This window comes from Crinia signifera, chromosome 3 (genome assembly GCF_055691185.1).
Source record: "Crinia signifera chromosome 3, ASM5569118v1, whole genome shotgun sequence".
Lineage (NCBI taxonomy): Eukaryota > Metazoa > Chordata > Amphibia > Anura > Myobatrachidae > Crinia > Crinia signifera.
This window is the reverse complement of record NC_139219.1, coordinates 326,043,895-326,070,331: the sequence shown is the minus strand read 5'-3', so window position 1 is coordinate 326,070,331 and position 26,437 is coordinate 326,043,895. Positions and strand designations below refer to the sequence as shown.

General features: G+C 46.6%; 1 protein-coding gene across 1 annotated transcript in view; it reads right to left on the bottom strand.

The window, feature by feature from the left end:
* Positions 1-26,437, bottom strand: part of PTK2B (protein tyrosine kinase 2 beta) — a 109,787-nt gene that overhangs the window by 37,704 nt on the left and 45,646 nt on the right. The window contains exons 3-17 of the mRNA XM_083175056.1: positions 25,280-25,458; positions 22,522-22,609; positions 21,276-21,355; positions 18,857-18,919; positions 17,195-17,249; positions 16,604-16,744; positions 16,159-16,233; positions 14,206-14,307; positions 13,722-13,839; positions 7,822-7,861; positions 6,619-6,665; positions 3,663-3,713; positions 2,784-2,881; positions 2,589-2,673; positions 195-383 (exon numbers count right to left, since the gene is read on the bottom strand). Of these exons, the coding sequence (XP_083031182.1) occupies positions 195-383; positions 2,589-2,673; positions 2,784-2,881; positions 3,663-3,713; positions 6,619-6,665; positions 7,822-7,861; positions 13,722-13,839; positions 14,206-14,307; positions 16,159-16,233; positions 16,604-16,744; positions 17,195-17,249; positions 18,857-18,919; positions 21,276-21,355; positions 22,522-22,609; positions 25,280-25,458 (1,411 nt within the window). The remainder of the gene's footprint in view (positions 1-194; positions 384-2,588; positions 2,674-2,783; positions 2,882-3,662; positions 3,714-6,618; positions 6,666-7,821; positions 7,862-13,721; positions 13,840-14,205; positions 14,308-16,158; positions 16,234-16,603; positions 16,745-17,194; positions 17,250-18,856; positions 18,920-21,275; positions 21,356-22,521; positions 22,610-25,279; positions 25,459-26,437) is intronic.

Sequence of the window (26,437 nt, the reverse complement as noted above, 5' to 3'; positions counted from 1 at the left end):
TCGGTTGGGCACTAGGGGGAAACAGGGTGAGGCACCAGGGGAGAGTGAGGATTAAAGCGGACCATCTGGTGACTATGGACTGTCTATCCCACCTCTTGGTAACCCCCGGTGACGGCTAATACCCTATGTTATATATAAATCAGCCCCGGCCTTATGCCATATGTATAGTCATTCCTTGAAGTTGAAAACGTCACCATAAATGATGATGACAATGAGACCTTTGATAACTGTCCACAACACACTGCCGAATGACCAGGCTTTATGCCCACCCTGAGACGTTACCTCCCCAAACGGGTACAGCTCCATCACTATCCAGATGGGGTCGTCCTCTATAATCCCGATGAGCTTCACAATGTGCGGGTGGTCCAGATTCCTCATCAGATCTAGGAATGTAAGGACGGGAGGCGTTACAATCCCAGCAAGACCTCCATTCTATTCCTGATCTCACCACCTTATGATAAGTAGGAGAGACGCGCTACAGATATGGCCAGTGACGGCTCCAGAGGTGACGGCTGCGGCATAGTTCAAAATTCAAACAGGGTAGCCACACCAACTGCCACCAACTGCCGTTCCAAACTGACTCACTGCCAGTAGGTGTGGCTCACCTATTTGAATTTTGAACTCTGCCACAGCCCCGCCTCTGGAGCCGCAGCTGGATGCGGTGATGGCGTTTTCCTTGGAGCTGCCAGTGGCCTCGTATGGATTTTATCTACATTAAAGTCTAGATTATATCTGCAGAGCTTTCTAATGGGTCATATGACATTGCAGGGTGTTGCCATCAACGAATACACCCCCCCCCCCCCCCCCAAAAAAAAAAATATTTATATATATATTCACCCAAGTACATAACTAAAACCAAATAGACTGCTCTATTGACCCGCAATTTGTTTTGTTGGTAAACTACATATCCCAGCATGCCTTGCCATAGTTTCAGCATTCCCTAATAGCAAAACTGTGGCAAGGCATGATGGGACTTGTAGTTTCACAACAGCTGGAGGGCCATAGTTTGGCCATGCCTGGTCTATAGTATATAGGCTCTATGAAACGTTATATAATATAAATAAGTGGTCAGGAAATGGTTAAAGATAGCATAATTAATAAACACAACATAATAGACAAAGAAAATAAATATTGCAGCGCTCATATATTTTAACCCCTTACCGACGCAGCATATTTTTGCCTTCCTGACAGAGGCCTTTTTTTCAAATCTGACAGGTATCACTTAAGTGGGGATAACTTTTTTTGCTTTTACTTATCCCAGTGATTTTGAGATTGTTTTCCCGTGACACATTGTACTTTAAATTAGTGGTAAATTTTGGTCGATACAGTTTTTTTTTTTTTTGTGAAAAATACCAAAATGTCGTAAAAAAATTGAACATTTTGCTATTTGCAAAATGTTACATTTTCTGCTTGTGAGACAAATAATCATACCACTCAAAATAATTAATAACTAACATAGACCATATCTAAACTTTATTATTACATCATTATTTCAACTTTCTTTTATTTTTTTTTGGACGCTAGGGGGCAGCAGAGTCTAAATTTTACACATCACACAGTAAACGCTGCTTTTGGCTGTTCACGTTTGAACAGCCAATCGCAGCGATCGCCCATGGCGGGGGGCATCGCTGCCCCCCCTGGGCAATGAGGGAAGATGTCTGCTGTCAGGGACAGCAGACATCGTCCCTCTGTCACCGCGTCTCTAGACGCGGTGACAGTTACAAGTCATGACGTACATTTATGCCATGTGTCGGGAAGTACATCCCGACCATGACGTAAATGTACGTCAAATGTCGGGAAGGGGTTAATGAGTCAACCAATACATATAAAGAAAATTTAATTAATAGGCAAATATTACATATAATGCATATAATAAAAAAATATATGTAAAAAAAGTTGATAAAAACAATACAGATCGCTTGAAATCAAAAGGACCTGTCTATTCTTCCTGGCAGCTGCTCTCTGGTCCAGAGCACTGACTGAAGACTCAGACCCAAGCACGCAGCAAACTTGGTAGGAGAAGCTGGTACCACTGGGCATGTGCAGCCGCTCCGCTCTGTCCCTGGCACTGCAGGATGTGGCGCCAGCGCTAGTAATCATATTATATACCAGTGCTATTGCCTATGATACAGCTCTGACCTGTCTGTGGCACCTGGTAACCAGTGGCGTAGCTAGAAATTTTTCTCTTCCCTGTCAAAAAATTCAGGAGCCTCAGCCCAAGAAGGGGTGAGGGGACTGACTATGAGCGCCACTGGCTGAGCTGTTAGGCGACCCAGGCAGCAGTGACCGCTGAGCATATGCACGGGACAGGGACCAACTCATTAAATATACACTGTGCTGGGTCCCCGCTCATTAGATATGCATGGAGCGGGACCAGCTCAGTGCTCACTGCTGCCTCAGTCGTCCTTCAGTTCAGCCAGCAGCGCCCACCACAGACCACACTGGCGCCGCTCCCCCAAGCCACCGCAGGGTCTGCCACATATGTAGCTACGCCGCTGCTGGTAACAATAGACCAGAAGCAAAATTCTAGAAAAGGAAAATGCACAATTGATTCCGCAGCGGGCTGAATGCCGCCCATTAATACTCACAGGCTTCGCTCATGAACTTCTCCTTCACATCCAGAGCGCAGTCCTTCTTACACGTCTTCACGGCGACGTTCACCCGCTCTCCCTTCTGCAGAACGACCGAGATCTCAGAACATCCCCATCACAGGTCCCACTTACACATTTCCACATGTAGTAAGAGATGCTCCATATTGTAGCCTTGGCCCTCAGGGCACTCACCTGCGTCTTATAGACCCCGTCATACACCTCCCCAAAGAAGCCTTCTCCCAGGATCCTGCCCAGGAGAACATCATCTCGGCTGATGGCGTAGCGCAGACCTGTGGGTGAAATACTCACATTAGTGCGAAAGAGAAGTCCTGCGCACCACCAAATTGACCTAATATCAATAAATTTCACTTAATTATTAATATTCTAAATCGGCCAGAATTAACTCACAGTTAGGTACTGCTGCTCTATTTGGGATTGCTTGGGATGTAACTGTAATAAATACTCACATTAGCTGCAACCCGGCAACGTGCGACTAATCCCCAGCAATATTCCTGCAGCGCCCGGGAGACGCTAAAGACCAAGGGGCTAACATGGCGCTTCGGATCCATAGATTGTGCAGATAAATCAGTTCTATGTCCAGACTGATCAGCTCAAAGGGAACAGCGAGGAGAAGCTGGCACTAATACCGGGCAACCAATCAGAACCTGGCTTTCACACCTTAGCTTGCATTAACAGATGATAGGCTGATTGGAAGCATTACTTAGGCCACGTCTGTGTTCTTTTTTTAATACATAATGGAGAGCGCCAGTCTGACATCACCCATAAATAACTCTCTGCCAACTAGATTGCAGTGATACACGTCAGCTGGTATGGACAGGGTATGATATCGCTCACTGACTTACCGCACTGTCCCTTTAAACCGGGATACTAGCGGCTTACACAGGTTCTTTGGCTGATTAAAACTACTGTAGATGACATGCAGCTTGATTTCAGCCAGCCCCAGAACCTGTGTAATTCAGCAGTGTCCCAGTTTAAAGGGACAGTATGGTAAGCCTATACATGTACAGTAGATCAATGAATAGATATATATGTAAGACACATTAAACATACCCGCAGATTTCTGTTCCGAATCATCAGGTATCTCCGCATATATGTCAGACTCTAGAGCAGGGAGGATAGCAGTTGTTACTCACCAGAAAGCTACATACAGTATACACACACTCCATAATCTCTTATATATTTGGCTTCATCTGTCACTCAAAGTGTGTGAGTGTGTGTATAACGCTGGGTGGAGCCTCTGACTCACATGACAGAGAACCAGCCCAGCATACCTCCCAACATAACCCTCTCCAGGAGGGACACAATGCTCTGCTCCTGGACTTCCCTCTTAATCTATGATTGCCATCGCCTGCGCTGAACAGGTTCATTGAAAAGAAGTGCTGACTTGCTACCTTTCATTTTCTTTCCTTGAAAAAGCCGCTGAGACCGTTAACGGAGGCGGGGAAACGCGTTGGATACTTATAAAAAAAAATTTCTGCACCATAGGGGAATCCATACAGGCTTACCATCAGCCCACAAGTCCGAAGGTGACTCCAGACATAGTTGGACAAGTACAGGTGATTCAGCACCATCCACTGGGAGACCGGAGGAACTACAGGTGGCAGCTGTAAGGTACCCCTAATACAACACTGTCTGGCCAGACAAAACAAAACCTGGACAGTAATATATACTAATCCATACAAAGACTGTTACCTAACCAGTATCTTTCACAACTAACATACTAACATGACTGTGATAAGCTAAAGGAAGCAAAATCTATTTGGTTTTTAAACCTATTAATCCTGACACAACCGGTTGTGCCTATAAATTGTGTTTTAATTTTGTTTGGGTATGTTTTATATGTGTTTTATATTGGTATAAATAAATTGCATGTACTATTTTCCCCCTTTACTGCGCAGTTCTACTTTGTGTTTTTTTCTGGTAACTAACTTGGGGATTTGAGCTACCCCCCACAGAACAGCAGCAGTTTATGAGGTGTGGTAGTCCGTGCTATATTACGGATTAGGTAGGTCAAACCACCCGCAGCGCAGGACTTAGTCAAAATTCCTCTCCGCATATATGTCAGACTCTAGAGCAGGGAGGATAGCAGTTGTTACTCACCAGAAAGCTACATACAGTATACACACACTCCATAATCTCTTATATATTTGGCTACATCTGTCACTCAAAGTGTGTGAGTGTGTGTATAACGCTGGGTGGAGCCTCTGACTCACATGACAGAGAACCAGCCCAGCATACCTCCCAACATAACCCTCTCCAGGAGGGACACAATGCTCTGCTCCTGGACTTCCCTCTTAATCTATGATTGCCATCGCCTGCGCTGAACAGGTTCATTGAAAAGAAGTGTTTTAACACAGGTGATGGCAATCATAGATTACGAGGGAAGTTCAGTAATAGAGAATTCTGTCCCTCCTGGAGAGGGTAATGTTGGGAGGTATGGCCCAGTGAGCCCACAGACTGTGCCAGACACCCTCTGCCTTCTTATGTTGCCCAGCACTGCTACTCCACAGCCACCAGGTGAGCGCCCCCCGCCGCCCCCCCCGCAACCCCCCCTCCCGCGATTCACGGCAAAACCACCCCCCCTCCCGCGATCCGCGCCAAAAACACCCCCCGCGACCCCCCCTCCCGCGATTCGCGGCAAAAAGAACCCCCCCTCCCGTGATTCGCGGCAAAAACACCCCCTCCCCCGCGACCCCCCTCCCGCGATTCGCGACAAAAAGAACTCCCCCGCGACCCCCTTTGCGCGATTCGCGGACCCCCTGTGATTCGCGGCACCCCCCTCCCGCGATTCGTGGCATCCCCCCCCCCACACAATTCACAGCAGCCCCAGGATTAAATGGCACATTTAAAAATGACATGGCTATGGTCGACAATGAGTTTTTGAAGATTTATTTTTCATTTTTTTAATGTTTTCATATACACCAATGAATTGCCACACTCATATCAACATTTACATGTGTTGACCTTTCTGTGTTGATTTTTTCCTGTGGCGATTCACACCCCCCCCGCCCGCAACCCCCCCTCCCGCAATTCGCGGCACCCCCCGGCACCCACCCGCGACCCCCCCCTCCCACAATTTGCGGCAATCCCCCACCGGAACCCCCGTGAACCCCGCCCTCCCACGATTTGCGGAACCCACCCCCCGCGACCCCCCTCCCGCAATTCACGGCACCCCCCCACGATTCGCGGCAGCCCCAGGATTAAATGGCACATGCAAAACACTGGCACGGCTATGGTCGACGATGAAAAAGGTTGAAATGAGTTTTTGAAGATTTATTTTTCATTTTTTTAATGTTTTCATATTCATTCTCATGTGTCGACATGGACACCAATGAAGTGCCACACTTATGTCAACATTTACATGTGTTGACCTTTCTGTGTTGATTTTTGCTTGTGGCGATTCGCGTCACACCCCAACCCCCCCCCCCGCAACCCCCACTCCCGCGATTCAAGGCACACACACACACCCCGCGACCCCCCCTCCCGCGATTCTCGGCACCCCAACCCTGTGACCCCCCACCCGCGATTTGCGGCACAACCCCCCGCCACCACCCCTCCCACGATTCGGCGCAAGCCCCGCAACCCCCCCTCCCGCGATTTGCGGCAACCCACCCCCTCCCGCCACCCCTTTCCCGCGATTCTTTGCAACCCCTCCCGCAATTTGCAGCAACCACCCCCCCACCCCCGCAACCCCTCCCGCAATTCGCGCCACCCCCCGCGACCCCCCCTCCTGCAATTTGCAGCACCCCCCGCGACCCCCCCTCCCGCGATTTGCGGACACCCCAGTTGCAATACAGGCATCTTTCATACAATTCTAACCATATTTCTCATATACAAACGTTCACAAATTAAGGGGGCGCAGCCCCTTACGACGGTGTGAAGAGCGCCCGTAGGGCGCGATGAATCACCTAGTATATATATATATATATATATATATACACATACACACACAGTATATACACACAGTATTTATACACAAAGACATTTATTACATTGGGGAACTCACCAAAACTGCTCCCCTCTTCCAGCCTGGATCTCCTCTCTGGAACGTCCCTGCAGAACATAATACATATAAGTTACTGAGAGCCCGCGCTATGTTTCCACGGCACAGTATCAGTAGGGCACTATGGTATATGAATCAAAGTGCTGTACTTATCGCAGCCAAAGTAATATCTATACGTTCAATATTACAGGAGGAAATGTATTTTGCATTATATTTCTGGAAAGCCCACCTGAATGCTGGTGTCACGGTGGTACACGTACTGTATGACTGTGATGGGTACTGTAACCGTTATCATTACAGTAACAGACATAGAAGTTTTGTCTATTTGCTCTGCTTGTCCGATGTATTCTTGTTATTTTGTCTTACTGTGAGTCCTCCTCGCTGGGTTATAAACCTACGGACCAATCACTTTTCCTATACAGACATTCTCTAGGAACCTCTGCTTTCAGTATTGTCTAGTATGGTCTAGAGATAAACCCAGGTGCACGTGCTCCTACATATCCTTAAAGTAATATTGTATAAACGCTGGGGTCATACAGCCGCCCCTGCAGAACCTCTCTTTCCAATCACTGATCATCGAAATCTGTATCAAGCTAGTAATATTGTACAAGACGCTGAATTCCTGTCCGCTGCGCTTTCTATAAATACTACGTAACTTAGAGAACAGAAAAGTAATTAAGAGAAAGAACATTATTAAATAAAAGGGAAACAACAGGTCACAATACTAATACACAGATTATATGGGTCCGAAAAGAAAGATTAAGAACCTCGTATTAAACAATACTTTGCGCTGATTGAGAAAGTAACTGGCAGGTGGAATTCACAGTCAAAAATGATAAAAGATCATTTACAGATAATTATTATTTTAATTTAAAAAAAAAACTTTTTCATGAAACGGTTAATGAAACATATGACTGTACCACACTGCCATCTAGTGGTTACCTGGCAAATTACATATTCTGCAAGAGCTGAATTCATTGGTAATTGTGGAACCTTACCAGTGATATAAATAATGATGTCATCACAGCAATCTAGAGCTTTTTAATTATTATCTGAGGTGACTGGTACCATAAGCAGTGCATGGACAACAGCTCACTGTGGAAATGATTCTGCCTCCAGTGGGTATTTTATATACGTCAGACAACGCATAGGGCCGGCTTGCATAGTGGTTGCTGGATGCAGTTTGTGTGCTGGGTGATTACTTACTGAGTTGGGATCCTTGGCAGACTGATCCGCTTCTCACTTTCTGGGGACAAATGACAGATGAATATAACGGATAATGATATTATATAGCAGTAATGATGATAGAGGATACACACGTGTAGATTGTTACATAGTGAGCCCTGTATCACTAATTCTTTGGGGTTTATTCTGGTTCACTCCTTCTGGCTAATTCCTTCTTAGATGGACAAAACCATGTGCACTGCAGGGGGGCAGATGTAACATGTGCAGAGAGAATTAGATTTGGGTGAGTTATTTTGTTTCTGTGCAGGGTAAATACTGACTGCTTTATTTTTACACTGCAATATACAGCTCACTTTGAAGTAAAACCCCACCCAAATCTAACTCTCTCTGCACAAGTAACATCTACCCCACCTGCAGTGCACATGGTTTTATCCACCTAAGAAGGATTTTGCCAGATGGAGTGAATCAGAATAACCCCCTCGGTGTATTAGTTACTGCTGGTTATCTTCATATTTGTAGTCACCTCTGGGTTCCGTGTCTGTATGGAACCTCTCAGCCCAGGGTCTGGGGCTTGTAGATGGTTATAGTACTGGTGGGTAACTTGTCATTTATGTATCAGCGGTAATATTCCCACATAATATTAATAATAATATGTATGTACAGTATGTACCTTTTTATCACATGAACAATTAATTAAACCATTGATTTCTTCATAGAACCTGCAGTGGGATTATAATGGTGGTAATAGCAGGCACCTCTGGGAACCAACAGGATCCAATAAAGGGGAATTAAGCATGGGAAGTTAGGTGATAGCGGATGCAGTGCACTGGAGAAGAGGAACTATCAAATCCATTTCCTACTTACTGCTACAATTCCAATTCCACTCACTGCTACAAATCCAATACCTACTTACTGCTACAAATCCAATTCCACTCACTGCTACAAATCCAATCCTACTCACTGCTACAAATTCAATCCCACTCATTCAGCTAGAAAATTCAATCCCACTAACTGCTACAAATCTATCCTACACACTGCTACAAATTCAATCCTACTTGCTGCTACAAATCCAATTCCACTCATTGCTACAATTCCAATTCCACTCACTGCTTCAAATCCAATACCTACTTACTGCTACAAATCCAATTCCACTGACTGCTACAAATCCAATTCTACTCACTGCTACAAATCCAATCCTACTCACTGCTACAAATGCAATCCCACTCACTGCTACAAATTCAATTCCACTCACTGCTACAAATCCAATCCTACTTACTGCTACAAATCCAATCTCACTCACTGCTACAAATCCAATTCCACTCATTGCTACAAATCCAATCCTACGTACTGCTACAAATCCAATCCTACTTACTGCTACATATCTAATCCTACTTATTGCTACAAATCCAATTCCACTCACTGCTGCAAATCCAATCCCACTCACTGCTACAAATTCAATATCACTCACTGCTGCAAATCCAATCCCACTCACTGCTACAAATTCAATATCACTTACTGCCTCAAATCCATCCTACACACTGCTACAAATTCAATCCTACTTGCTGCTACAAATCTAATTCTACAAACTGCTACAATTCCAATTTCACTCACTGCTACAAATCCAATACCTACTTACTGCTACAAATCCAATTCCACTCACTGCTACAAATTCAATCCCACTCATTCAGCTAGAAAATTCAATCCCACTAACTGCTACAAATCTATCCTACACACTGCTACAAATTCAATCTTACTTGCTGCTACAAATCCAATTCCACTCATTGCTACAATTCCAATTCCACTCACTGCTACAAATCCAATACCTACTTACTGCTACAAATCCAATTCCACTGACTGCTACAAATTCAATTCTACTCACTGCTACAAATCCAATCATACTCACTGCTACAAATGCAATCCCACTCACTGCTACAAATTCAATTCCACTCACTGCTACAAATCCAATCCTACTTACTGCTACAAATCCAATCTCACTCACTGCTACAAATCCAATTCCACTCATTGCTACAAATCCAATCCTACTTACTGCTACAAATCCAATCCTACTTACTGCTACATATCTAATCCTACTTACTGCTACAAATCCAATTCCACTCACTGCTGCAAATCCAATCCCACTCACTGCTACAAATTCAATATCACTCACTGCTGCAAATCCAATCCCACTCACTGCTACAAATTCAATATCACTTACTGCCTCAAATCCATCCTACACACTGCTACAAATTCAATCCTACTTGCTGCTACAAATCTAATTCTACAAACTGCTACAATTCCAATTTCACTCACTGCTACAAATCCAATACCTACTTACTGCTACAAATCCAATTCCACTCACTGCTACAAATCCAATCCTACTCACTGCTACAAATTCAATCCCATTCATTCAGCTAGAAAATTCAATCCCACTAACTGCTACAAATCCATCCTACACACTGCTACAAATTCAATCCTACTTGCTGCTACATATCTAATCCTACTTACTGCTACAAATCCAATTCCACTCACTGCTGCAAATCCAATCCCACTCACTGCTACAAATTCAATATCACTCACTGCTGCAAATCCAATCCCACTCACTGCTACAAATTCAATATCACTTGCTGCCTCAAATCCATCCTACACACTGCTACAAATTCAATCCTACTTGCTGCTACAAATCTAATTCTACAAACTGCTACAATTCCAATTTCACTCACTGCTACAAATCCAATACCTACTTACTGTTACAAATCCAATTCCACTCACTGCTACAAATCCAATCCTACTCACTGCTACAAATTCAATCCCATTCATTCAGCTAGAAAATTCAATCCCACTAACTGCTACAAATCCATCCTACACACTGCTACAAATTCAATCCTACTTGCTGCTACATATCTAATGCTACAAACTGCTACAATTCCAATTCCACTTACTGCTACAAATCCAATACCTACTTACTGCTACAAATCCAATTCCACTCACTGCTACAAATCCAATCCTACTCACTGCTACAAATCCAATCCTACTCACTGCTACAAATGCAATACCTACTTACTGCTACAAATCCAATTCCACTCACTGCTACAAATCCAATACCTACTTACTGCTACAAATCCAATTCCACTCACTGCTACAAATGCAATCCTACTCATTGCTACAAATGCAATCCCACTCACTGCTACAAATTCAATTCCACTCACTGCTACAAATCCAATCCTACTTGCTGCTACAAATCCAATCCTACTTATTGCTACACATCAAATCCTACTTACTGCTACAAATCCAATTCCACTCATTGCTACAAATCCAATCCTACTTGCTGCTACAAAGCCAATCCTACTTACTGTTAAACATCAAATCCTACTCACTGCTACAAATCAAATTCCACTCACTGCTACAAATCCTATCCAATTTAATGCTACAAATACAATTCCACTCACTGCTGCAAATCCAATCCCACTCACTGCTACAAATCCAATTCGACCCACTGCTACAAATCCAATCCTACTTACTGCTACAAATTCAATCCTACTTGCTGCTACATATCTAATTCTACAAACTGCTACAATTCCAATTCCACTCACTGCTACAAATCCAATACCTACTTACTGCTACAAATCCAATCCTACTCACTGCTACAAATTCAATCCCACTCATTAAACTAGAAAATTCAATCCCACTAACTGCTACAAATCTATCCTACACACTGCTACAAATTCAATCCTACTTGCTGCTACAAATCCAATTCCACTCATTGCTACAATTCCAATTCCACTCACTGCTACACATCCAATACCTACTTACTGCTACAAATCCAATTCCACTGACTGCTACAAATCCAATTCTACTCACTGCTACAAATCCAATCCTACTCACTGCTACAAATGCAATCCCACTCACTGCTACAAATTCAATTCCACTCACTGCTACAAATCCAATCCTACTTACTGCTACAAATCCAATCCTACTCACTGCTACAAATCCAATTCCACTCATTGCTACAAATCCAATCCTACTTACTGCTACAAATCCAATCCTACTTACTGCTACATATCTAATCCTACTTACTGCTACAAATCCAATTCCACTCATTGCTTCAAATCCAATCCCACTCACTGCTACAAATCCAATTTGACCCACTGCTACAAATCCAATCCTACTTACTGCTACAAATTCAATATCACTTACTGCCTCAAATGCATCCTACACAATGCTACAAATTCAATCCTACTTGCTGCTACATATCTAATTCTACAAACTGCTACAATTCCAATTCCACTCACTGCTACAATTCCAATACCTACTTACTGCTACAAATCCAATTCCACTCACTGCTACAAATCCAATCCTACTCACTGCTACAAATTCAATCCCACTCATTCAGCTAGAAAATTAAATCCCACTAACTGCTACAAATCCAATCCCACCTACTGCAACAAATCTATCAAATGCACTGCTACAAATCCAATCCTTCTTACTGCTACAAATCCATCCTACCTGCTGCTACAAATCCATCCTACACACTACTACAAATCCATCCTATTCACTGCTACAAATCCAATGCTACACATGGCTACAAATCCAATCCTACTCACTGTAACAAATCTGATCCTCCACATCTGCCCCATTAGGAGATCTGCGTGGGACATGGCCAGCTCTGTGTGGGATGTGGGAAGATGTGCATGGGATGTGGGGAGATCTGTAAGGGACGTGGGGAAGTCGGTGTGTCTTGAGGGGAGCTCTCAGTGGCATATACAAAAGTCTGTGTGGCATGTGGGGGAATCTTATAGCAAACAGGTGTGCTTATGGGGGGCATACTGTGGCATGTGGGGGAATCTTATGGAGAGCAGGTGTGCTTATGGGGGCATACTGTGGCATGTGGGGGGATCTTATGGAGAGAAGGTTTGCTTATGGGGGGCATACTGTGGCATGTGGGGGAATCTTATGGCGAGCAGTAATGCCTATGGGGGGCATGCTGTGGCCTGTGATGGAATCCTATGTGAGCAGTAATGCCTATGGGAGGCATACAGTGGCATGTGGGGGATCTTATGGCGAGCAGGTGTGCTTATGGGAGGCATACAGTGGCATGTGGGGGATCTTATGGCGAGCAGGTGTGCTTATGGGGGGCATACTGTGGCATGTGCGGGAATCTTATGGCGAGCAGGTGTGCTTATGGGGGGCATACTGTGGCATGTGGGGGAATCTTATAGTAAGCAGGTGTGCTTATGGGGGGCATGCTGTGGCCTGTGGGGGAATCTTATGGCGAGCAGGTGTGCTTATGGGGGGCATACGGTGGCATGTGGGGGAATCTTATCAGGAGCAGGTGTGCTTATGGGGGGCATACTGTGGCCTGTGGGGGAATCTTATAACGAGCAGGTGTGCTTATGGGGGGCATACTGTGGCCTGTGGGGGAATCTTATAACGAGCAGGTGTGCTTATGGGGGGCATACTGTGGCATATGGGGGAATCTTATAACGAGCAGGTGTGCTTATGGGGGGTATACTGTGGCCTGTGGGGGAATCTTATAGCGAGCAGGTGTGCTTATGGGGGGGGCATACTGTGGCCTGTGGGGGAATCTTATAACGAGCAGGTGTGCTTATGGGGGGTATACTGTGGCCTGTGGGGGAATCTTATAGCGAGCAGGTGTGCTTATGGGGGGGCATACTGTGGCATATGGAGGAATCTTATGGCGAGCAGGTGTGCTTATGGGGGGCACACTGTGGCATGTGGAGGAATATTATGGTGAGCAGCTGTGCTTATGGGGGGCATACAGTAACCTGGTGGAATCTTATAGCGAGCAGGTGTGCTTATGGGGGGGCATACTGTGGCCTGTGGGGAATTTTGGAGCAAGTGAGGAGCATGTGGAGAAGTTCTGTAATAAATTAAATACAGATGCATTAAGCAGAAGATCTCACCTTTCCCGGGATAGACAATCACAGACTCCTTGAATTCATTGTGTAACCGGCAGTATCCGTCAATGAGGTCAGCCATGTTTTCAGCCACCGCCAGTGACAAGGTTTTGATGGCTAAAGGCTAAGAAAATACAAACAGATCCTATTTATTGGTTTATTGCAGAACCATGAATACTTACAGCCAGGGCAATCAGCAATGCATTATGGGGGATTATGGCTGAATAGGAAATTATGGCTGAATAGGAAACTGATTTATTTTCTTTATTACAGTTTCTTATATGTTGCAGCAAATTCTGTTGCGCTTTAAGAGTTAAGGGAATTTTTTTTCTTGGCAAAGCAAAATCAATTATGAATTTTTTCTATTTATGTCCTAACACAAAAAGATTTGATCGTAAGCTTCATGGGCAAGGAAACATTCTCTGGAGAGTAAACTGTATGTGATGCACGATGACAAGCCCTCCCCTGTAGACAATCACTGTGCGCTTACCTGGGGGGCTCCGGATATTCCCAGCAGCAGCAGCGCCCGCCCGTCATCTAGCAGCGAGCACTTGATAGATTTAATCTGTTTAAATTCTGAAAAACACGTGGGCTGTAGAGAGAGAGAGAGAGAGAGAGAGAGAGTGCAGATGTTACTGACTGCAATGCCGAATGCAGGGTAGTGTCCACACAGCAGCCCGGACCACTAATGTGTGCTGGGCAACAACCAGAAGGCATACAATTGGCATATAACCATGGTTTTAGCGCCCTTCTGGAACCCAAGCCAGGAACAAACAGAAGAAAATTCCACATGGAACATTCCACGTTTTATCAGAAAGGGATTCCACACTGTTTATCTGGCATCTAATGGTCCTGCATCTCTTTTACTCTTGACACACCAGGTGCCAGAGGGAGACAGGCTGTGGGAGGATGGAGTCACAGGTTGGCTAGACCTGCTTTAGACTATCATTGACTAGGAGTGAATGACATCACAGAGAATGCAACCTATCCAGAACCAGTGTCATCACAGAGTGCAGCCTAATCAGTCAATAGGATCCAGTGACAGCACTAAGAGTGCAGACCATCCAGTCACTAGGAGCCAGTGACATCACTGAGTGTGCAGACTATCCAGTCACTAGGATCCTTTGATATCACTAAGTGCGCAGACTATCCAGTAACTAGGATCCTGTGATATCACTGAGTGTGCAGACTATCCAGTCGCTAGGAGCCAGTGACATCACTGAGTGTGCAGACTATAGAGTTACTAGGATCCTGTGACATCACTGATTGTGCAGACTATCCAGTCACTAGGATCCAGTGACATCACTGAGCATGCAGCCTATCCAGTTACTAGGATCCTGTGACATCACAGAGTGTGCAGACTATTCAGCCACTAGAAGTCAGTTACATTACTAAGAGTGCAGCCTATCCAGGTACTAGGAGCCAGTGACATCACTGAGCATGCAGCCTATCCAGTTACTAGGATCCTGTGACATCACAGAGTGTGCAGACTATTCAGCCACTAGAAGTCAGTTACATTACTGAGAGTGCAGCCTATCCAGACACTAGAAGCCAGTGACATCACTGAGTGTGCAGCCTATCCAGTCAGTAGGAGCCAAATACATCACTGAGAGTGCAGACTATCCAGTCACTAGGAGCCAGTGACATCACTAAGAGTGCAGACCATCCAGTCACTAGGAGCCAGTGACTTCACTGAGAGTGCAGCCTATACAGTCAATAGGAGCCAGTGACATCACTGAGAGTGCAGACTATCCAGTCACTAGGAGCCAGTGACATCACTAAGAGTGCAGACCATCCAGTCACTAGGAGCCAGTGACTTCACTGAGAGTGCAGCCTATACAGTCAATAGGAGCCAGTGACATCACTGAGTGTGCAGACTATCCAGTCACTAGGAGCCAGTGACATCACTGAGTGTGCAGCCTATCCAGTCACTAGGAGCCAGTGACATCACTAAGAGTGCAGACCATCCAGTCACTAGGAGCCAGTGACTTCACTGAGAGTGCAGCCTATACAGTCAATAGGAGCCAGTGACATCACTGAGAGTGCAGACTATCCAGTCACTAGGAGCCAGTGACATCACTAAGAGTGCAGACCATCCAGTCACTAGGAGCCAGTGACTTCACTGAGAGTGCAGCCTATACAGTCAATAGGAGCCAGTGACATCACTGAGTGTGCAGACTATCCAGTCACTAGGAGCCAGTGACATCACTGAGTGTGCAGCCTATCCAGTCACTAGGAGCCAGTGACATCACTGAGTGTGCAGCCTCTTCCCTCACTAGGATCTAGTGACATCACTGATTGTGCAGCCTATCCAGTCACTAGGATCTTGTGACATCAGTGAGTGTGCAGCCTACCGAGTCGCTATGAATTAGTGACATCACTGAGGCCTAAAGGACATTGTTATTGCACATGCTCACATTACGGCAATATGTGAAATTCTCACCTTGGAGTCCTTTGCTGTCAGCTGGCGGATTCCCTTGGGGCCAATGACTATGTCCACGGTGATGCTCCACCCTTGCTGAAAAGAAAACGCTGATTACCTTAATCCATCCTTTCCCCAGATCAGAAGTATATAATATACCAGCCTCGTCCCCTTCTGTGTATCCAGTTACTCCTATTAGAATTGACTTAAGCATGAACCTGATCCCATCCCGCCAGACGTCACACTGACATATGTGCAGACCAATGGCCGCCTATGCGCTGTACAGTACATGAGCCGGATTCCAACTTGTAACTTTGTAACTTTTATGCTGACTTCTTTAGTTACATCCCCCAAGAACAATGGGCGACAAAAGCAGAAAGTACTTGTACCTGCTGTCCCTCTTCCCTGCCAGTCTGAGACTTGTAGTCCCCCAGCAGCCGGTTACCAGTCGGTGTGTAATACTCACAGCCAGCTCACATCTGTAGGTCTCCTGGTCGATGGAGGTGAAGCTGGACAACGTGCCCAGGAAGCGCATTATGCACTCTTCCTCCTTCAGGGATCCGTACTGCTGGAACGTCTGCTGGATCATCTTCCGGAACTGCTTGGGCTGCGCACACAACAGAGACAACATATTATGGCTTTGCTCTTATATGTCCCCCTGCCTCTCCTTGTCACCCTCTGCCCCTCCCTGTAACCCACTGCTGTGCTGCATATTATGGACTTGGGTTACGGTGGAGGAGGGGGACCCAAATTATATTTTTGCACCTAGGCCAACACCCACATGTTCGGCCACTGCAGGGGTAGCTGGGATACCGGTGCCGGCATTGCGTGCAGCAGCGGAGTGTGACTCAGGCGCTAAACGTTCCACCAGCACCCTCGCTAAAGACACAGCAGCGCTAACTGGATCAGGATCACCTCGGCGGCCGTACCTGCAGCCTGTATTATCCATTGTGTGGATCTATGGAATATGTTTGTATATTTGGTATAAGATACGTGTTGATATCTCCGGTGATCCGTAAGTGGTGAAGGCTCAGTAGGCGCCCTGTGCACTCCTTACCTTCAGACTCTCCTGCATCTGTTTGGGGAAGAACATGTCCAGGCCCACCTCTTTCCTGCAGGTAATAACACACAGAGATCAGTATTATAGGATCAACACAAAGGGGAGAATTTACTACAGCTTCTAACAATGAAAGTCTGGTAGGCAGAGGGAGAGAATTCCAGAGGTAGGGAGCAGCATGGGTAAATGTTGGAGGTAGGAGAAAGTAATCAGCATACAGGAGAGGCGGAGTGAATTAGCAAAGAGAAAATGATGGGAGTGTAAATGGAGATGAAGTCAGAGGTGTAAATTGGGTAGGGCTTTGTAAGTGAGTGTGAGGAGCATGAACTGGATTTGGAAGGTGAGCCGGTGTCAGGCTTGTAGGAGAAGGGAGGTGGACAGAGTACGTTTGGAGAGGAAGATGAGCTGGGGAGCAGCGTTGAGGATAGATTGGTGTGGAGAGAGGTGGATGTCAGAGAGGCCATATAGGAGGATATTACAGTAGTCCAGTCTGGAGATGACCAGAGAGTGGACAAGGGTCTTGGTAGCATACTGGGTGAGATAGGGTCTGATCCTGGCAATATCTCTGAGATGGAAGTGGCAGGACTTGGGGGCTAGAGGAGATGGTTGATAGATAATGAGAGGGTGGGAGGTGAGGTTATGAGGAGGGTGGGAAGTATTATACATGGTACAGTATCTGTAAGAAAGCGCTGTGACGTCCAAGAAGAGATATTAGAGAGAGAGAGTTGGAGATCCGAGTGAGGAGAGTGGGGGAGATGTCAGGAGAGGAGAGGTAGGAGCCTAGAACTTCACTTAGGACAAGCGTCATTAATGATGCAAGGGAGAAATGGCAGCTACTGGACAAGGGGTAGGCATCACTAGGTGGTCCATGGTACGTCCTGCACCCCTGGGGGACAAACAGTGGAGTAATGTAGGGTCCTAAGTATCAGGAACAGTTCCAGGTTTTATAGATTGATTCCTGGAAGTATTTGCCCATAACAGCCTATCAAGCAATTGGCTGTCCCTCCACATACAGAGAGAGAGAGAGAGCTGATGGCACATATGTGGAGGAAGCTAGACTAGGAACAGGGTGGGGGAGAGGGGAGACAGGGATAGAGGGGGCATACAATTGGGTAGGTGAGGAGGGAAGGGGGGGGAGTCAGGGATGGAGGGGGCATACAAGTGGGTAGGTGAGGAGGGAGGGGGGGAGTCAGGGATGGAGGGGGCATACAAGTGGGTATGTGAGGAGGGAAGGGGGAGAGGGGAGGCAGGGATAGAGGCGGCATACAAGTGGGTAGGTGAGGAGGGAAGGGGGGGGGGGAGTCAGGGATGGAGGGGGCATACAAATGGGTAGGTGAGGAGGGAAGGGGGAGAGGGGAGTCAGGGATGCAGGGGGCATACAAGTGGGTAGGTGAGGAGGGAAGGGGGGGGCTAACAGCTGAATCAGGAGCCTTTGTCCTTAATTTTGTGCTCATTTCTCCATTCTAGCCTGTTTCTCTTATTTTGCTTTGTTAATACATCCAATGGGAATGAGTGCGTCCTGCGTCCCCAGATATCACTGCACACTACAGTAAGTGTCAGTCTACCCGTGGGTGTACAGCAGGTGTTACGTAATACCGACATGCCAGTACCCAGCTCTGCGAATTACACTCAGCGTCTCGTATCTGCGTTGTGTATACTTACTCTAAGAAATCAAAGTTGGATCTTTTCTCCAGGGCGTTCTGGGGCATGTCCTTGTAGAACCGCCTGGAAAACATATAGGAACCACTTACTGTACTGTACTATCATGAACGCAACACCTGCAAGCGCACACCCACTATATATAATGTACAAGAGTCATTATTTCTGATCAATGTTATGTTACTAATGAGCTAGCTGTTTATTAGACCCAGTGCCACCTCCGCACTGATACTACGATCTACCAGTACTGTACCTCCCCTTCTGGATCCTCCCCGTACTAGATCTACCGGTACTGTACCTCCCCATCTGGATCCTCCCCGTACTAGATCTACCGGTACTGTACCGCCCCATCTGGATCCTCCCCGTACTAGATCTACCGGTACTGTACCTCCCCGTCTGGATCCTCCCCGTACTAGATCTACCAGTACTGTACCTCCCCATCTGGATCCTCCCCGTACTAGATCTACCGGTACTGTACCTCCCCGTCTGGATCCTCCCCATACTAAATCTACCGGTACTGTACCTCCCCATCTGGATCCTCCCCGTACTAGATCTACCGGTACTGTACCTCCCCACCTGGATCCTCCCCGTACTAGACCTACCTGTACTGTACCTCCCCATCTGGATCCTCCCCGTACTAGATCTACCGGTACTGTACCTCCCCATCTGGATCCTCCTCGTACTAGATCTACCGGTACTGTACTGCCCCATCTGGATCCTCCCCGTACTAGATCTACCGGTACTGTACCTCCCCACCTGGATCCTCCCCGTACTAGCTCTACCTGTACTGTACCTCCCTGTCTGGATCCTCCCCATACTAAATCTACCGGTACTGTACCTCCCAGTCTGGATCCTCCCCGTACTAGATCTACCGGTACCTCCCCATCTGGATCCTCCCCGTACTAGATCTACCGGTACTGTACCTCCCCATCTGGATCCTTCCTGTACTAGATCTACCGGTACTGTACCTCCCCATCTGGATTATCCCCATACTAGATCTACCGGTACTGTACCACCCCATCTGGATCCTCCCTATTCTAGACCTGCCGGTACTGTACCTCCTCATCTGGATCCTCCCGTGCTAGATCTACCGGTACTGTACCTCCCCATCTGGATTATCCCCATACTAGATCTACCGGTACTGTACCTCCCAATCTGGATCCTCCCCGTACTAGATCTATGAGTACTGTACCTCCCGATCTTGATCCTCCCCGTACTAGATATATCGGTAATGTACCACCCCATCTGGATCCTCCCTATACTAAATCTACCGGTACTGTATCTCCCCATCTGGATCCTCCCCGTACTAGACCTACCGGTACTGTACCTCCTCATCTGGATCCTCCCGTGCTAGATCTACCGGTACTGCACCGCCCCATCTGGATCCTCCCCATACTAGATCTACCGGTACTGTACCTCCCCATCTGTACTAACTGGGGTAACCGACATCCCAGCATAGAGGTTCCAATGCTACCTACAGCTCAGCGTGACCAAAACTATCCCAGAATCCTCTCCTGCCTTCATATGTCCATCACCACCATTTCTAGGCTTCCAACAGGATGTGTCACACCTCACTCCAGCCTCTGCCTTCATTCCTCACATACAGGGGAAGATTGATCAAAGGTTGTATATAAAGTGGAAAGAGATAAAGAACCAACTGATCAGCTTCTAAGTGACATTTTTCAAACAGACAGTTAGGTTCTGATTGGTTCCTACTTTACCTTTCTCCGAGCTTTGATCTCCCGACCAGTCTCTCCCCAATTCTATCAACTGCACCTTACACAACCTACCAGATTATGCCCTTTTAATGCACAAGATTTTTTTTACCAATACTCTTACCCACTCTCCTTAATTCCCGCCTTGGCTACTGCCAACCTCCTGCTACCGGCATTCTCATCCGCCATCTTTCCTTACTTCATTGAACCTTACCGATACTAATCCTCTTCCATCACAGTTCCGCCTATGCCGCACTCTGTGCAAACCTCACACTGGCACACCATGCCGTGCCGCACTCTGTGCAAACCCCACACTGGCACACCATGCCATGCTCCACTCTGTGCAAACCTCACACTGGCACACCATGCCATGCCGCACTCTGTGCTAACCCCACACTGGCACACCATGCCATGCCGCACTCTGTGCAAACTTCACACTGGCACACCATGCCATGCCGCACTCTGTGCAAACCCCACACTGGCACACCATGCCATGCCGCACTCTGTGCAAACCTCACACTGGCACACCATGCCATGCCGCACTCTGTGCAAACCCCACACTGGCACACCATGCCATGGCGCACTCTGTGCAAACCCCACACTGGCACACCATGCCCTCTGCCTAATGCCTCTAATAGCACAATCCCTCATAATGCGACAAGCGTAACAGACGGGTAGCAGTGAGAGCTGGCGGGCGGGTTCCTTACCTGAGTTCCAGGCAGCCGAGCTGTAGGGCCATGCCCTCGCTGACCTTGGTGGCATATTGCTGCATGTAATCATTCCTCAGCTGGGGAGACACAGACAGTGACACTGGCTGACTTCATGCTATGTACTACCATGTATTATTCATCTGATTGTACAGTCATGGAGCTATGCAGCCAACTCCAACTTGTTTCACCCTGTTTCTGCATGTGTTGGGTAGGGGGTAGGGGTCGCTAGGTCACTACCTTGGGTGGAGGGTGGGTTAGCTCTTTAAATACAATAAACAAAATCTACTTTTGCAAGCAGAATTCATGTTCTATCTTTAATCAGTGGTTGGGTACACTGTCTACCATATTGTATCTAACATGCATTGTCGATTAAAAGTCGCTCAGCTTAACTTCTACAGTGAGCATCCCCACAGTCTGCCCTTCTGTCCCCCAGGCGTACACACTTGTACATTTGTATCTACATTATGCAGGAAATACAAGTAAAATGTAAAAAAAAAAAATCTGGTTCCTAATGAGAATATAGTGACATCTTAGTTATGCCAATAGTATTACTGGAGTTCTGGTTTAAGTTTATAATCAAGGCGCTTTACACTTAAATCCAGCAGAGGGCAGCATTGCCATTTTTTATTTTTGTTCCAATAGCAGCATAATAATACTGTAATAAGGAGCCTCGCCTATCTCCTAACGAAGGGATGATAATAGGAGTAAGTGAGGAATGGTCTTCGGGGCAACTTCTGCTTTTACACACTAGCATTTAGAGACAGGTGGAGCGGACTTTGGTGCTGTGGACTTTACAGTAAATAGTTCAATACTGGGAGGCATTGGCTAATTCTAAGTAACACGTTCCTGCGGATAGGGAGCTCGGTGTAAGGTCCTACCCCTCCTACTCCTCCTGGGAGCAGACTGGGGGAATGCAGACAAGGTCATCTCTGCCGCTTCGCCTCATGCCGACAGCACAAACTGGCTGCAATGCTACCTGCTGATCAGTGCCTGCAACAGGCTGTTATCATTCACAGATGCTGGGCCTTGGGTGAAGTGTATCCAGTCTTGGAGAAAGCGATAAAGTAGATCAGTAACCCGGGGCAACCAACCAGTTCTAACACTTCATAGACTGTGCCAGATAACTGAGAGAAGCTCTGCTTTCTCTCTCTCCAAGACTTCGTACATCTCCCCCTGGGTGCTAAAGCTGCTGGCCACAAACAATCAGGCTCCCGTGTTATATAGAAGGCAGAACGCAGCGTACCTGCTGGTAAAAGTAGAGTAACGTTGTTTTATCCTTCTTGAAGCTCTCCATGTAGTTATCTGGCAGATAGCGGATTCGTAGGTCGTACCTGGGGGGACGGGAATAAAGACGCAGACTGTTACACGTGACACCCCAGAGCGAGGATGAGGAGGAGCGATGATACAACACTGTCACTGGGTGGTCTGGGCAGTGTCATTACGCTAGTGGCCACTATCGGAGACGGAAAACCACTTTGCGGTGTTGACACAAATAGGTGACAATGTCATCTAAGGATGGCGGAAGCCAGTGGTTCCCAAACTGTGTGCAGTGGCACCCTGGGGTGCCTTGGAAAACCTGTAGGGGTGCCACGGGTTGGTGGTCAAGTACCAATTCAAATTATTTATGGTTAATTATTTATGGGCAAAACCAGTGCTGGCAGCCGCCAATCATAAAATATATACAAACAGAAGCAAATCCTGCCCTTTACCACATAGCTGACCCTAAGAATCACATGTAAACCCAATCCACTTAACATTATATTTTTATACTGCTTCTGGGGGGGGGGCTAGGGGTGCAGTGAAAAAATTCTGATACTCTACGGTGCTGTAATTCAAAAAAGATAGGGAACCCCTGGCGTAAGCTATTGGGCCCCAGCTCAGGAATGCGAGGCTTGATCTGTGCAGATGTCTGCTGCAGACCCCAGGAATACATAAGGGGAGCCTACAGTGGCCGGTTACTACAAAAAGTGTTTCGTACATGTCACCCACACGCTTCTGCTTACAGAGCAAATCTGTGGCCAGACAGTCTGTTTCCTCCTCATTAAGACTCTTCAGTGAAAGAGAAGCCTTTCTGTCAACTGAGTGATGCGTGATAGACCTAAGAGCACTGTCCGTGTCAGCAGACCCCTTTGGGTCCTCGATAAATAGTTACATTTGTAAAAGCCTACTCCACTTGGCCTCGGGCCTGGTTCCCTGGAAAAAGGTCGACATGGATCTAGGTCGAAAGGTCATTAGTTCGACAGGTCGTGAGTTTGACAGGTCATTAGTTCGACAATGTCTAGGTCGACAGAGAAAACGTCGACATGGGGTTTTTCACTGTTTTTTGACCTGAATATCAACACAGTCAACATGGACACAGTTTAAAGTGCACCGCATCCCCTCGCATCGCTCCCTGCGCTCGCAATGCGTTGGGCACGGTGCCTCGCTCGGCACACTATTTTATTCTCCCACCACGCCCTAGTGGATGATAGGGCATGAAATACCGCCTGTCGGCACATGATGGCTCAAAAAAAAAGTGAAAAAACCCACGTTGACCTTCTCACTGTCGACCTAGACACTGTCGAACTAATGACCTGTCGAACTAACGACCTGTTGAACTAATGACCTTTAACCTAGAACCATTTCGACCTTTTCCCATGTCGACCTAGACCCATGTCGACCTAATGGTGTCGACCTAATGACTGTCCACCATCATGCTGTAGACCAGGCATGTCCAACGTTGGCCCTCCAGATGTTGTGAAACTACACATCCCAGCATGCTTTGCAATAGTTTTAGCATTCTCTAATAGCAAAACTGTGGCAAAGCATGCTGGGATTTGTAGTTTCACAACATCTGGAGGGCCAACGTTGGACATGCCTGCTTTAGACCAAACGATCACATCCCAAGGAGGCTAAGAAGGTAATCAGTTGTACAAAAGTGCAGGCTGAAGAGAAAATGGTCCAGTCAGTGGGTAAAGGGGGGGGGGGGGGACTTTTTTAAGGTACTGTATATAATACCCCTTTTGGGAAAAGCATTAAGCAGGGGATATAATATATGGTCTGTTGTCCCACCGCTTTATCTTTCAGCTGTTGGAGTGACACTTCACGAGACTGTGTTATTTAATATACAGAAGAGCCTCATAAAAGCTTGTTATACGCCTCTAAATCCTGCCACTAAAGCCTCTTACTGTACATTTATACAGAATTATCCTAAATCTATCTATGGCATGGGACTAATGGGCCTTATTTTGGTTCATTCTTTCTGACAAAATCCTTCTTAGATGGGCAAAACCATGTGCACTGCAGGTGGGGCAGATGTAACATGTGCAGAGAGAATTAGATTTGGGTGGGGTTTTACTTCAAAGTGAGATCTATATTGCAGTGTAAAAATAAAGCAGTCAGTATTTTCCCTGCACAGAAACAAAATTACTCACCCAAATCTAATTCTCTCTGCACATGTTACACCTGCCCCCCTGCAGTGCAAATGGTTTTGTCCATCTAAGAAGGATTTTGTCAGAAAGAATGAACCAAAATAAGGCCCAATGTTATTAATCCTCTGAAAAGCAGCTTATTATTGTGGGATATACAGAAATCCCGTTTTTAACCTTCAATTCTTAACTGTTATTAATTCATTTTTTATTGTGTGTTTCATGTACTGTATTATTATTGTTTATGTGTTTGGGGTTCATTGAACCAAATGACATTCTTATAAAATCTGCTTTAATAGAAAGTAAAATAATAATATTTTGGGATGATATAATTGTTTGAGTATTAATTTGACCGGACAGCGCTCTCTGAAAAGAGTCACACACGGGGTCTGCTAGGTCCTGGTGTGTTTAAATTCTGTTATTTTTTGCAAATTCTATTTTGTGAGCAGATACCATCACATCTTTATGAGAGCAGCAGTCTGGACACATATGAGGAATGATATACTATACCGGCACTAGAAGGGACCAGCGTCAGATATCAGCTGTACAAACTAAAGGCAGCACAACAACATTCATATAACAATATGGCCTTACCTCCACTCTGCCTCTAGGTGGAGACACTCGTACTTCTCCTGCACCTCCCCCACCGACATGTCCGGATGCAGCCAGTGGATCTCATCCGATTTCAGGTGCTTGAGGCGCAGCCCATAACTCTCCATATGCTGGATGTCAGGACCGATGCGGCCACTCATCAGGATGGAGGTGATGATCTCCTGCACACAGATCCGTATCAGTACACTACTCCACGTATTATATCCACAGACAGCCACTTCATGGGGTGAGTACAGTCTATCAGTTCCCTAATAGCAGCTCAGGCCGCGGCGGTGATGTCCCGCATTCCTAATAAACCCATAGGCTTCATCAGGAAGATTATTGAACAGCTCAGGTACGGGCTATACTCATTGGTGTAAATGTGAACAGTTGCCTGGCTTCGCACCCCTGGGCTACCGCCATTCTGAGTTGGCGATAGCCCATTGTAGCCTATGGCTACAGATCGCACTGCCCTGGCGGCAGCGCGGTCGGCGGGGGATCAGCGCTAACCGCGCATGCGCAGACCCCCCCGGCTTCCGGCTCCAGACTTCACATTTACACCAATGAGTGTAGCCCATAGACAATGCAGAGACATTCGATAATCGCTCGATTTTAGAATTTTCTACTGAGCCATCGCTGCTGAATTAGGCACCATGTTTGGGATCTGGCGCAATGTAAACCCGATATGATCTGCGGCACAACATGTAGTAGCAGGCAGTAGCGCACAGCGACTGGAAACAAGACATCTTGAGACGCAGTCTACAGTAAATACACGGTGCTCAGACACGGCACAAACCAGTCATCACTGATAACCCTGCATGTGCTTCATTCAATGTCCTGCTCAGGGCCAGAATAAAGAGGGGGCACAGGGGGGGGGGGGGGGTCAGTACCACTGGGGCCCCCCTCTAGCTAGGGCCCCCTGTGCATGGGAGTGGGGTAGTGCTGCAGCTTCACCTATCTGCCAATGTGACAATGATTAATGGTGCTGAGCATCGGGTGCCAAGGCACACTGAGCTCTGATTGGTGGAGCTCATTGCATGCTTCTTAGGCCCATGGAGGACAGTAGCAGCCTCATCATGGGAGGGTTTACAATCAGAGGCAGCACTGAGCCTGTGAGGTCTCTGACAGTCCTACAAAGTAAGGTACAGGGGGACAAACACA